Here is a 14,519-nt window from a genome sequence, read left to right on the forward strand (position 1 = left end):
GTTCCGGTCATCCTAGCAGACGACGACGACGATGATGGGCGTAAAATGTGCACCGCACCAACAGCCACAGACACCTAGTTGACTCCGTCTTATCAGACTTCCCCATCTATAAACGCTATTAAAGAAACGTTTTCAGCCCGTGCGTTTCTCGCTCGTGCGTCATTCGTTGAAATAATTCATGCGATGACCGATTTCTAGCAACGCGTTACCGTCTTTCCTTAGTTTCGCTCAGCGGAGAAGGAGATAAGTAGGAGCCAATATGGCGGCAAGGGAACAGCTGATCGCTCTAACAAACTTTTGCTAATGTTAAGCTACAGAAAACTTCGCACAAGACACCGTACTTTTATTTAGCCACATTGAGTTGACTGACGGTGGAAAAAAGTAAAGTAAAGACATTTTGAAATTGAATACGATAAGTAATTGATATACTTTCCTACCACACGCTGCGTTTCGATGTCCAATGTTCTTCGGTTTTAACGCATCAATGAAATGCTCGACAAGAATCAGAAGAGTATCTTCTGTCGCAACTGAATCCAACCAACTTATGAGGACTAGGTATCGGAAAATTTCGAACGATGTCGCTTTTTTTTGTAGTCTGTTACTCCAATTTTTTCCAAATATTTCGGCGTGAGAAAAACTAAAAAATTTATAAAATTGACCTCAGGGCGACTAGGAAGGTTTTGATGGCTGAAAATGTAGTAAGAATTGAATTCGGCTTTATAAATTACTGAAAAAACACACGAAAGTTTTGTTGTTTCTGAGTTGTTTGTCACATTTTTGTCGATAAAATAAACGGTATACGTGAAAAAAAAAAAAAAAAAATTAATAATACTGCAAGATATTGAGAGTTGAAAACAACCGTGCGTTCGGGTGTAGTGCATATTTACACACGTGTTTCTCTTAACAACGTTTGTCATTAGTTTTGTCACAACAACTCGAAAACGCTTTAGGATATCGCTTTGATTTGAAAGAAAAAATAAAGATATCAATTTTCTCTACAAAGAGAACCAACGTTTATGCAAACATTAATTTACTATTGTTGTTATTACAACAAATGTCATTAATTTTTTCACTTTTTTCAAATTTCAGCCGAAATTTGTTTAATTTTCACATTTTTTCAAAATATTCTCGTTCAGTCTACAGAGGAACATCCCACAAAGAGAATGGCACTTGGAAGTTACCGAAAACTGTAACTGTTCACTCGGAATCGCTGCCATAAGGGAGCAACGCATAAGAGGCATGGTTGTTTTTCCCCATCTTTATTCACCCATCTTAAATGTTAATATTTTTAAACTGTAATCACAGAACTTAATAGCCAAAACTCCAATAAAAGCGTGATAAAAAATAAAACGTGTGTATTTTGATTCTGATCTTCACCAATGCCCCTTGATTCTTATCCAATTTTCGGCATATTTTCGCTACTTAGTCACCTTAAGCTAACCCAACCCTTCTGAACTTGACGATGCCTAATGAAACGTAGTATAAAGTAACAATCGAGACCAATTGCGGGTGAATCGAAACTCGATTAAACATAACGTGACCTAGCCTCACCCAACGAATGGGTTTCCTTTCGTTGTCGTGGATACAGGCAGAACGGAACAGACATCCTTCCCTTCCTGAGCCTAATACTCAAGTCTCCCGTAGCTCCTCCTTCGACTACGCAATCTAGACAGCTCTCTCGATTGAGCCAATTAATTAGTGAGTAATGAACTTGCTTTGAACTGCATTCTCTGGTGAATTTCCTCCTCAAACGATCCTGTGTATGCTTCGACGCCCACGCCACCGATACGTCGTCACGGTGTTTCCTGACTAGATTCCTAACCAATTTCAATCTCACCTCCCGCTTCTCGTAGTGAACAGAATAAAAAAAGAATTAATTGAAGTTACGTAGTTTCAAAATTGGTAGCATTCACTGTGCTAAAATGCCGATAATTGGGCATAAAACAATTCGGCGTGAAAAAGACTCCAGGAAACAGTTTTCTACTTTTTGCATTACCGTCGATCATTCAAATTCAATCATTTTTATCGCGGTAGTAATTCCTGAAATGTAAATGAAAATACGTCTTATACGGTAAATTCAAAGGTAACTCACCGTTTCTGTTCTCACTGTCAGCGGGTTTCATCTGGATCGGATGATGCATCTGCAACAAGAAAAGATAAAGATTTTTCGTCACGGTCAATCAATTGGATGTCAAAATCGTGATGGAAACCAGAGTTGGATTCCTGCGCGAACGTCTACATAAATTTAACCGTAATAAATAATTTAACGGAATGATAAATGTTACAGAAATTTTTGTCGTTTAATTTCGTTCATTGTTTGCTCTTGAACATCGACGATCGTGCGCGGAATTCAAAATGAAACGGCAAAGGAACCAGCGTAACGAAGAGCGGCAAGCGGCACGCCAACGGTTCACAAGATTTATCACAAAGTTCTCAGTCACATCACTGCCTTCGGCGTTAATTTACTCGGGACTTAAGCCCATCTGGACGATATCCAAAACCAAAGATCGGATATTCCTCGACATTGAGCGGTTAATTAAAAGCCCGCTAAACGGCGTCAAAGCGACTTTCAGTCAATTCCCAGCCACCCGAGCCTAATTCAGTGATCTGGAAGTTCAGAACACCAGACTTAGACACTTAGGTCACGTGACTGAACCGAGCAGCGTTAATTACTCCATCACTCCTCATTAGCATCACGTCCATCATTCACGTTACGTTACGTTGACGACGTCCAAACAGTCCTCCACGTCTCTTCCGATTCCCTCTCAGGTCCTTCATGGCATGCACCCACTTCATCCTGACAATCAAGCCCGTAGACAGTAGCTTTCATCGGGTATCCCGACCGATTCAAAAACAGTTCTCAAGAAACTCGTGTTCCTGAATTCCAATTCCAGAAGACGCTTCAACTTCGGTTTAACCTCGCGGCTATATCGGGAGCTTTGACCACTTTTTGAAGACCTTGAGCATATCCGTGAACAGTAGAATCAATCCCATGCAGGGATAAAAAGGATTTTATTATATCCCTGGATATCTGCAGTGTAACCCTGACGCCCTTAGGGTACCCATGAGGGGTGAGTGATGGTTCGACGGTATTGAGGGTGAGATTGATTGACGTGACGTATCATTTACACCACCTGCAAGGATAAAACGCGAGAGTCCCAGAGGAGCCGTAAACGGTATTGCGGAAAGTAATGTGTATACCTTATCGGTTTACTTTGTTCATTCGTTCGAGTTATGATACACGATAAAATTGAATCAGGCTCCTGTGTTTTCTTACTCTTACCTCGAGGTTTAATCGCAATTGCGAAACCTGAAGGTTTAAACCCAAAGTGCAACAACGATACTCAGTTTAATGTAATTGAATTTACTCTGTCTTACCATTTCCTATAAAATATTAGTCACTCAGACCTAGACCTATGAATGGATAAACGAATTTTTATCTTTTTTGTTATTACGTAATATCAGGAGATAGAGGCATAGCGAGAAATGGATAATGTACGATTTTCCCGTAATTCAAATGCCGTGGGAATGCTTCTAGCAATTAACGGAATGCAAATTAACGGTCGAGACTCGTCAACTCGAAAATTTCAAGTATTTCAGTTACAAACTATCCGCCTGATTGTGAGATAATTATTGAGGCGATTTTCATACGCGTGAAACGTTCGTCAGGAATTTCTGAAAGCTCGGAAAACTCCGGACAAAAGTAAAACGAAATAGAAACAAGCCGTACGAACAGTATTTTACCAGACAAACTAATTAAATAACTAACAATAAGAGTACCGTCAAGTATTATCAAAATCTTTTGTCGTTAATACGCTCTTTTTTTTTTTTTTTTTTTTTTTTTCGAGGAACCAGTTAGTTTGTTTTTTTTATCGCATTGCTTTATTCGTTTCATTATACAGAAATCTGTATAAAAGTTTTTTATAAACGTCGTTTACGACTCATCATATGTTCAAACTACGTCGATGTCCTTAAAATTTTTTTTTTTTTTTTTTTTGACAAACGCGTACGTTCAGATAAGAAAACCAAACAAAAAGCAGGTCACGGAATTTTCATGATAAAATTTATCACCCATGCAAAGGTGAGAAATTTGAGTGTTTGGATGATTTATATATTCAAAGTTCAGGTTTGCTCAGCGTCTGCGAAAATAATATAGCTTAAAGAAAAAAAAAGAAAAAAAAAAATGGTCTGGCTTGACTTTCAATTTCAGTTTTTCCTTTTGTTTATTCTTTTATTTTTTAATTCGTTTAGACCAGATTTCGAAGCGTTTTATCGAGCTGCGATTCTGCACCGTCTTTCTTCTGCTCCGTTTTTCGTTACGCTCCTGTGAACGTGTCCGACATATGAAACGAAGAGTTGAATTACGAGATGCCCGTGCGTCGCATGCGCGACATGAAATTCATATAAGTGCAAATTACGAAGTTGTTTTGACTTTCGTAACGCAAACGATTGTGTAAAACAATTCTATGAATACGTAAGCCGAAGCTTCGGTTTATCCTGAATTTCACCACGGCGGCGACGGCATGAAACTTGTTTAAACATGTATTGCAGATAAAAGTGTGATGAATTTTTTTTTTCCCTTTATGTTGTACCGCGCGAAAAGTATTTTTCTAAATTTTCTAATATTCGACTCAGTGGTCCTATTTTTTCCTTCATACATCCATTTTAGTATCCAGTATGATTGGAGGTTTTTTTTTTTTTTTTTTTTTGTTTTTTACCAATTCGGTGGGATGAATTTGCCGTGTGATTAATATCCGCAAATTTAACGCACGAATTTTCCTGGCCGTTTGTTGACAGATTAGTGCTAAATGGAATGCGTTTGTTAGTTATTCAGTGGGTCGGAATGATGTGCATTTTCATTTCCATTCGTCACGACAATGATGCAATTCAACGCCACTGCTCGCTTATGTAATTATAATTATAATTTGCCGCTCTAACCCCGACGCAATTCCGTTTAGTTCCCGAATCGTGAAACATGATTCGATATTTCCAATCTCGTTGCGTCGCGAATGAGAATTTTTCTATGGTAAAGGAAAGAGATACTGATCGTGAGAAGTAAAAATAATCTGCTAAAAAACAGTTTGAAAAGTAAAAAGTATTTTAATTATGAAGATGAGGCTGACGATGTTTGTGGAAAGATCGTGAACTTGAATGATATCGAAGGAAAATGATCGTTGATTGGATCTCGCTTATCAACAAAATTACTTTCGATCAGTATGATTAATTTTTTTTTTTCACCTGTATAAGATGCGTTTGAATGATTAACTCGGTTAAAGATCGATGAAAATCAGAAGAACTTTAGACGAAGAATCGAAGAAGAGTTACAGTGGCAAATGACGGTAAACGTATATTAATTTTTCTCTGCATCAAAACGGGAAAAAATTTCAGTCGCCGTCAAATAAAGAATACCTGTGATATTCTATGATGTTTAAAAGAAAAATCGACTCGACGATATTACGTCGATTCGTTTTACCGCTTCAGCTGTGTTTTACAATCACGTTTAAACGAACGTTTTTAGCCGTCTACACTTTCGATCAGAACTAGATGAAAACCGTTGTAAGCGAAATATGAAATTGAAAGCGGTTCGGCAACGAAACGCGTTCCGGCCATAAAGCGAGGTACAAATAAACGGCGAGAGCAGGAATTCAACCCCCAGAGTATCACTCGAATTACAATCTTCGTTACGCCGGGAATTTGAAACGTAGAAATCCGCTGCATAAATGATCAGGGCAGCCAGTCGCAGCCACGTAAATAACTGAGTCGATAATCCGCGGCTCAAAATTACGAGCCAATAGGCAGGCAGGCAATGTTGGCCCGCCAAATTAGCTGACCAGAAATGGCATAACGTCGAAACGACGTAACCAATGAACTCTCCGATCACCAAAGTGGATCGACTAATTTTCAATCCAACAAATCACCGCCTCGACGTTGATAACGCGAAACTGAACGATATCGAGACTGTAGAAATTGTACGATATAAATCTAGTGAAAATCCATCGCTGAAAATTTGACGTATAATCTACGAATTTGAATTTCAATCAACAAGTTACACTTTGTCAGAGTTTCCCGGAATTTTTTCCGAATAGTCACCATTGAAAAAAATTGTCAGACATTTTCAAATATTCTCATAGAAATTCTTATTTCATTGCTTGTAAAAAAAATTTACCTGCAGAGTGAAATCTGCTACATTGGCTCGTCAAAGTTTCAATTCGAACCAGAATATGTGCCCTTCGTATATATACATATATATGTATATCGTATCAGTAAAAAAGAAACTCTGTTAGCGTATTCACTTATTATATTTAACATCTGACTATAATGAAATACGCAAATAAGAGGTATAGTACAGTAAACGATGATGTCTTATTTCATGACCTCGAATTACTCTCTCTGCTAATGTAACTCTGATTTGAAACAAGTGTGGTCGAAAAAAATCGATCAAAATCATCATTCGAAGGAGAATTTAACCCGGTTAATTGTTTCTCTGGTATGCCGTAACTTGCAAATAAAAGACAATGTATATTCGATCGCAGAATGGACGGAATTAAGCTAACTAACAATTATAACCACAAAATTCACGTTATCAATTGCTAGTTTGAGACATTTTTACAATTGACACACGATCACCGAGTTACAGGTTAAAAAAATTTTTTTTTTTAATCAATTCGAATATACATTGTACATCAAATAGAGATTATTTATTCAATACCTATAACTATATAACTAATATCTGACCTACAGTGATAGGATTTTTACACAAAATATGTCAAATAAATGACTGACAATTAATACACTTGTCTTTGGGTCGCAATTTATACGATTATTCCCTTTTTTTTAAAATTATTTTCCTTGATACCTTTAATTTATATACAAAATGTAAATTTTCTCTGCTATTCATATTATTGAGGAACGTTTCGTCGTATCAATTTGGCCACAGGGGTGGGACGGATTTAAATCAATGAACCATTTTCCTCGTAAAATACGCCTAAAGCCGTTTTTCGTCATCAAGTTTCATCGCTTTCGGCATTTTCAATTTTTTATAAATATACATGTACAAGAAATATTTCGTTGTTCGTTTCACGCGAATCCCAAAGCCTCGATGACGTTATCGTAACAATTCATACTACGGAAAAATCGTTATTTCGCGTTTTTGAAAATCTTTGAAATTCGGTGAACCTGAATAAAACCAAAACGTACTCATATTTCGCAATCTTGCTTCCTTCAAAATCATCGTAATGGTGAGAAAATGGTGTTTTATTTTTTTTTTTGGTTTTTTTTCCAATGTTTCGATATAACAACGTTACCGACTTGAACCTCGTCAGTCTCGGTGGTTCTTAATATGAATAAACAATGCTTCGATACACCCTCTGTGGATCCAGGTGCACGCGGTGCATAAGCCGTTGCATTATTACCTCCGGGGGTTTGCACAGTGATTAGCTAACCGCTGAGAGGTTACGTGAACTCGAATTGCTGCTGCGTGCTCCTCTCTGTTATTCGACTCCCTCTCTTTCTCTCGCACGCACTCTATATTTTTCCCTCTCTCTCTCTCTCACTTGTTATAACCGAAGACCATTGCTACACGAACAGCTTACGTCACCTCGTCACCTTGCGTAACTCCATCGAGGATTAATTCAAACGTTAAGCATCGGTAGGTCACAATCCAAGGACGGGTTTTTTACTTGAGAGACGAAATTAAACTCGAGTCACTTTCAATTTGTATAGGCAATTAAATTTTGTTCAGGCAGACGGTTATTCCATTCACGCAAATGCGGTATAATGATAATAATAATAATTATTATTATTTTCGTCGTTGTCGTTGTTGCTGTTGTTGTCGTTATATTGTTAAGGTGTGATACCGACTTGTAATTTTTTATTTCTTTTTACCCATTTTTTTTTTATCGGCTCAAATGCTTCGTCAATTATTTAAAAACGACACCCAAATGTCCGTATATATATCTACGAGAGGGACAAATTTTAAACGGTACAAAAAAGCTGATTTTTCGAATGAAATCACGATGCCGATTAGCGGAAAATTTGAGAGCCTGGGTTAAATGCTTCCTTGATTATTCATAAACGGTACCGAAAAGTCTGCATGTGACGGAAAATTTTCGAAATTGTTCAAACGGTAGGATTTTTCGAGTAAAGTCAGGATGCCAATTTTCAGGTAATTTGAGAGTGAGCTTCGAGTGCTCGTCTTTTAAATGACTTTTTTTCAAATCTATGTTTTTAAAGGATGGCGATCATTTAGCGCCTTTTAATTTTCAACCGATCAACTTCAAATTTTAATTTATATCTTTATAATGACATTTTATAGTGAAATGGATTTTTTCGATTAATTGAAGCTTAAAGATTTTAAGACCAATTTGTGATCGATTCTTTGATTATGACAAACTTTTTCCTTTCAAATTGACCCCTTTATCGTGAAAATTAATATGCCTGACAAATCCTACGTAATTCAATAGATTTTGGCATCTTCTTTTAAAATATTTTTCGTTTTTTCTTCTGTATTGAAAATTGCGACCTACAGGTGGTCGTCCGTGGAGGGCATTCACAAAAAAAAGAAGTTTCCTTTCATGAGCCACTCCGTCTTCATTATGTTTGAAAATAATATTAAAAAAAATTATCTCTTGTACTTCGAGACTTGTATAAACGTGTGTGAAAAATAGGGTTATAAAATATTCATTCAATTTTATTAAATAAATTGGAGAAAATGACCCTTGATTTCATGTATACAATTTAGTATTACACCTTAATTATAATTCTATCGAACATGGTCGTCTGTTACGGAAAATCAAAAACTTTATTTGACAAACGATTAAGAAAAATCAGAATAACGATTAAACTTTGAGTATTTAAAAAATTTGCAATATCGTTTATGAATTTCGAAAAGTAAATATTCATATTTTTTCATTACTCCGTCCAAACTTGAATCTACGAAAGAATCTTCATTCCAAATCGTTTTCAACCGATTGAAATTCTATCAGATTCGTTCGATTCAATTCTACAATAGTTTCATTTGTTTACAAAACTATTTTTCACAAATTCACTGGCACAGATTTTATTGTTCAATATTTTAACTTCCACGCTGTTGGTATAAATTTAATCTCTAAGAGTTGAATATTGAACGATACCAACGCAACAAGTTGAAAAAAAAGTAGGTATGTGAAAAACTTTGTAGACTCTCCTGAATAAAATTCGTAATGAAACGAATGTACTAAATTTTTTACAATCGATTTGAGATAAAAAAAATTTCAAACCAAACTTTTCTTCGTGATTATAAATTTCTTTCTTTTTCCCCTCAAGTTAAACAATCACCCAGCGTGCGTGTATCTCTTGCAAATGAAATTCACTAACAAGTATTGACTTCGAAATTAACAACTTGCTTAATTACACCGTATTCTACTAAATTACTCGACCCCTTGACAACGGGGCTCAATTGAAGAGAGATTGAAATCATTGCGGAAAGCAAAAGTTAAAATAGGAGGGAGATGCGGAAGAACGGGGCCCAAAATATCTTCCAGGGCATATTAAAAACGTGACACAAGTGAAGGGCGAACCGCGGCATGAAGAGGGTGAGGATCGGGGGAGGAAGAAGCAGAGTCGGCTGTATCGCTGGTTACAAATTCGCATCACGTAGCCAGGGACCGATGTCGCGTCGACGGAATGAAAAAAATTGACGACACGAAGAGGGGGTGAATAAGGGTGCGAGAGAGTGAGAGAGAGAGAGAGAGAGAGAGACGCGGTAAAAAATCTGCATGGATTTACTGAAAAAATGCGGCGATCACGTGCGCGTTGGCAGAGAGAGAGAGAGAGAGAGAGAGAGAGGGAAGGAGATAAAAAAGAAAAAAGGAAAACAAAAAAAAGAGAAAGGAAAAATGAAAAGGAAAATGGGAGTGAGAAACTGAATTGAAGCATCGATTTTCGCGACAAAAAAACCGCAGCTGCAATTCCAGCCTCGTATTTCATTCTCAAATATGATTTTTGCGAAGTGTAGGGAAAGAAATAATCGAAGGACCGTGTTGGCAGGCTGCAAAAAAATGTCTGAACTCTTTTCTTTTTTTTTTTTTTTTTTTTTTTTGAAAATCTGTTCTTTTGGCTGGTGAATTTTTTTAAATTCTTCAACGCGCGCTTCTGCGAAAGGGCGTGTCTTTAAAAAAGTTACGACTCAATGTCAGTATAATAATATGTGACGTAACCACTTTTTTTTTTTTTTTTTTTTTGCACCTTTATTCTCAACTATTACGACCAGAACTTTCTTTCGACCTTATAAGTAATTCAATAATGGAGCCCGACTTCGTATATTTTGACATAGCTCAAGTTTTCAGTTTTTTTTTTTTTTCTTGTTTTCAAAGACAGAGATAACTTTTTCAAGTACTTTTCCCACAGTTTAATAAACATCCCACACCGTATCGGAAGTATTATTCGGATATGAAACAGTGAATTCACTACACGTTCACTGTTCATTCAATTTATATATACAATAAATTTGCACTACACAAATTGGTAGATTCAAATTACTTTTTTGTGTTTTTCTTATAAATCTTTGGTAAAATCAAAACGTATTTATCATGAATTCAAGGTATGTACACAGTAATTTATGTCGCTGGACCGATTGTGTAAATTTGCAAGCCGATTTCGTAATTTGACAACTATTTTGTGAAGCGAGTGTGCAGTAAATTCACAATCATTTTTAAAAGTGTAGACCTTTGCGAAATGGCAAATATCTTTTCGATTTCCTGTGAGAGCTTGATTGACAGGGGCGCTTTTGTTATGCGGGCGTTAGAAAATCAATTATTGACGCCGCTGCACTGAACAAGAACTCGAGGATCGATCGGAGGCGGAAAATTGACGGTGAAATTCGAATAGTCAGGAGGGGGGAGGAGGACTGGCCGACATCTTCCCGTCTATCACTTCTCAATTTCCGTCTCTTAACCGCGCCGCCTCGATTCCCTCAACCTATAACGGTTTGACCCTTCTCAAAAAAGTATCGCAACTCAAATTTTTTCGCTCTACGATTCGGAAATACATTTTTGTATCCGGAACTTGCGCGTTGAGTTTATGACGAGATAGTCGTACTTTGAGTAGTCGTCGAATTATCATATTCGAGAGTTGGGAATATCACTTTTCAAGTAGAAAAATAGGAAATACTGGAATTATGAACCAAGGCTTACTGTTAGATGTCTATGCTCCATTTCAAATCGCTTCAGAATCGTTAGAAATCTGACAGATTCTTTGGATTTCATTCTTGGATGACTCATTTTATTTGGAAGATTATTTTCTATAAATTCACCGATTCAGATTTCTTTTTTTTTTTGGAGTTCGTTCAATATTTCGATTTCTTGGCCAAATTCGACATCAGCGCAAGGTTATAAAATTCAAACATTTTACAACGCCAATGCGATGAGAAAATATTTTTCAGTGAACTTGCAGATAATAGTCTTCTGAAAAGAATGAGCTGCTATTTTGTAGAATCGAAAAAAAAAGTTGAGAAATCTTTGGAAATTCTTCTATTCGAATAATTTTATCGTGAATGGAAATGGATTTATTCATCTAAAGGGAAACGTTATTAAATGTTGAAAAATGTGCGGAAGCAGAATAAAGAATTTCAAGATTTAAAAAAATCGTATAATCGATGAAATTTTAATTATTGTTATTAAAATTGATTTTTCGTATGCAAAATGTTTTCTTGAAATGTCTAAATTCAAGACGATTATATCGACCACCTTGTTTTTCGTTAAAGACAAATTGTGTCACATCTCCACTAAATTAAAGTTGATTTTCAATTCAAAGGTCATAACCGAGTAAGCTAAATGCCAAAAATATCCATTCTCGAAACGGATTCTACACGTGACCAACATTTTTCTGTTGGTAAATGACTGACCCACAGTTTTATCTCGTTGTTATCGTCTAATATTTCCGCGAGATATGAAGTTTTGTTTCCACTGGCTTATACCAGCTTAAATAAACTGTTTCATACTCTTGTATGAGCCAGTGAAAAAAGAATGTTTCATATCTTGTCAAAATGTTAGACGATGAAAACAAGATAAAACTGAGTCACCGCAAAGCATGTAACAGTATCGTCAAATAGTAAGACGTATAAATTTATAAATTCTTTATTCAGTACGAACCACATGCAATCGTGTACCGAGTGAAATTTCTAATTCCGGTTACCGCTCGGTCCTTAACTATTTTCGTTTTTTAACACAACCGAAAAATATAGTTCCAGGTACAAAGTGAAAATTAGTTTCGTAGCTGTTACCAGAAAGTCTGATATCCGTTACTATTTTGCGTTGCAATTACCAAAAAAGAATCGACAATAGCGCAAAACGGTTAGGCGTACCTCGTTTTTCGTAATTCCAACAATATTCAAACAGTTTTTTTTTAACGATACCTGTTTTACTGAATTTTTCTAGTTACTGTGACAAATGAAATTTGTACTCTAGCATATATTGCTCTATCACTTTGACTGTGACTGCGAAAGATTTTTTGAACGACTTCCAAGTCGTTGGTTTTTCGAAATATGAACATGTTTTATTCGTTATCACATTTACCGGCTGAATTCCAGACAGTCCCAAGGTCGCGAAGCAACCATTTTTCTGAACATGGGTCGTTGAAGCTACTTAACGTTGCCGACTTCAACCTCATAGAAAGAAAAAACTTAAAAAATTCCTGTTGCAGGAGAACGGGGGAACGGAGGAAGATGTTTATCACGGGACACACATAGCGGGAATATTCTACGGCACGTTGTGAGTTCTTTCCGTTATACACACAGGCGGTTAGACAAGATGTGTGTTGTTTCGGACAAGGTCTGAGTTCTTATCAGAGGCCCGGGAGGCAGGCACTTCAAACAGCACACCGCAGTCTCTGCATGCAATATGCTTCGAGTCAGATAGCCAGACGCTATTTTCGTTACTCTGGTTAGCGCCGACGGGCATCGTGATCATGCTCTCCCGTAATTAGTACGAGATGGCTAATTGGACTAATGCGAGTCCAGTTACACCTTGCCGTCTCTACAACCTCGAGCCGTTCGGCCTACCTTCGGTTATTGCTGATATGCAAATCCCACACTGCGTGCAATGTTGCAGATATTTTGCGACAATGTTTTCACGTTGCAGGTAATTTATGGCCGCTCAAATTTTGCAAGAATGTTCACTAGATATGACGGTTTCTAATTAAACAGTGGATTCATTTCGGTTATTGATGTTTCACGGAGAAAAAGAGTTTCTCAATTATTACAGCAATATTTCAGGCGTAGTTTCAAGAGCAGACGCTAAAATGTTGCAGCAGGATATTGAGACTTCGGAAACATTGGTACCGTAAATAAAATATTAAGATCTTGCGAATTGAAGCTGCCGAAATGTTTCTGAAACGTTCAGCAAAATGGTAAAATATATCGAATCTTGCGGAAATGCGTGCAAATATTGCGCAGTCTATCAAGAATTTTTTTACCTCGAAAAATTCCGTTTCTCAAATATTCCTACGACATTTTGCAATTCATCTTGTGAAGTACTTTAAGCCTTGTGAAACTGTATTTCTGCTATCTTTCTGAAATATTGTGAATGTAAATTGAACATGTCAAATCTTGCAATGACATTAAAATATTACAGAATGTATATAAAATACTTCTCTCTTTCAGATTGACATTGCTACAACGTTTCTGAAATATTCCAAACCTTGCAAAAGTTCAATGTTTCTGAATATTTCTAAAATATTGCGAAATGTATCTGAAATATATCAAACCTCTTAATGACACGTCGCAGCAATATTTTCGCAATATTTCGTGCTATGTTCGTTCATAAGGGGGTAGAAAAATCTATTCTCCGGAGAAAGACTATAAAAATTTGAATTCTTCATTTCTTCGCGATAAAAAACAATATGCAGTCCACCAGAGGTGATTCAAGATGGCGACCATTCATTCGGTGCGGTATTTTCTGAATTGAAGCGGAAAACGTGCAGATGCAATGTAAAACCGCCGTTTCACGGTGAAGCGATTCATTTGTCGGCAGGTGCAGAGTAGATTTGAAAAATGGTACGAATCTAGAACAAAAGTTGGCAGCGGCTCTCTTCCAGGTATTCTGCATCGTTTTTTTTTTTTTTTTTTTTTATTCTTCTCACCTCCTCACCTCCGCAGCGTTAAATCCAAGAGGGAAATTCCAAGGAAAGATAAAAAAATTAACGCATCAAATACCAGAATTCGTTTTTTCCTACGAGTCGCGCCTCGAGTTCGTTCAAATTTGCGCGCGCGCGGGAAAAATGAGCGTCTCGATAAAGCGCGCGTGATTTAAATCACGCCAATTTTTTCGCACACATACCGAATCGTGTAGCTGCCGCTGAAGTGATACGTTCAAAGTGATCGTCGGTCGTTTCGTGAGCAGAAAAAAGACCACTCGGTATCGCTGTCATCCGTCAGGAATTTCTTAATCTTCTCGAGGCCCGCCCCCCGCCGACTGGAGATCATTCAAGAAATCGCAAACAATAAATAGCGGCGATCGCGTGCTGCGACGAGGCGGATGTTTCTC

The 14,519-nt window shown here is 37.0% G+C and overlaps 1 protein-coding gene across 12 annotated transcripts in view; it reads right to left on the reverse strand.

Annotated features, from left to right (window-relative positions):
* Window positions 1-14,519, reverse strand: part of LOC124297845 (CUGBP Elav-like family member 2) — a 374,143-nt gene that overhangs the window by 89,628 nt on the left and 269,996 nt on the right. For all 12 annotated transcript variants that reach the window (XM_046749175.1, XM_046749176.1, XM_046749184.1 and 9 more), the window contains exon 5: window positions 2,093-2,141. In XM_046749175.1, the coding sequence (XP_046605131.1) occupies window positions 2,093-2,141 (49 nt within the window). The remainder of the gene's footprint in view (window positions 1-2,092; window positions 2,142-14,519) is intronic.

Source organism: Neodiprion virginianus, chromosome 2 (assembly GCF_021901495.1).
Source record: "Neodiprion virginianus isolate iyNeoVirg1 chromosome 2, iyNeoVirg1.1, whole genome shotgun sequence".
NCBI classification, from domain to species: Eukaryota; Metazoa; Arthropoda; class Insecta; order Hymenoptera; family Diprionidae; genus Neodiprion; species Neodiprion virginianus.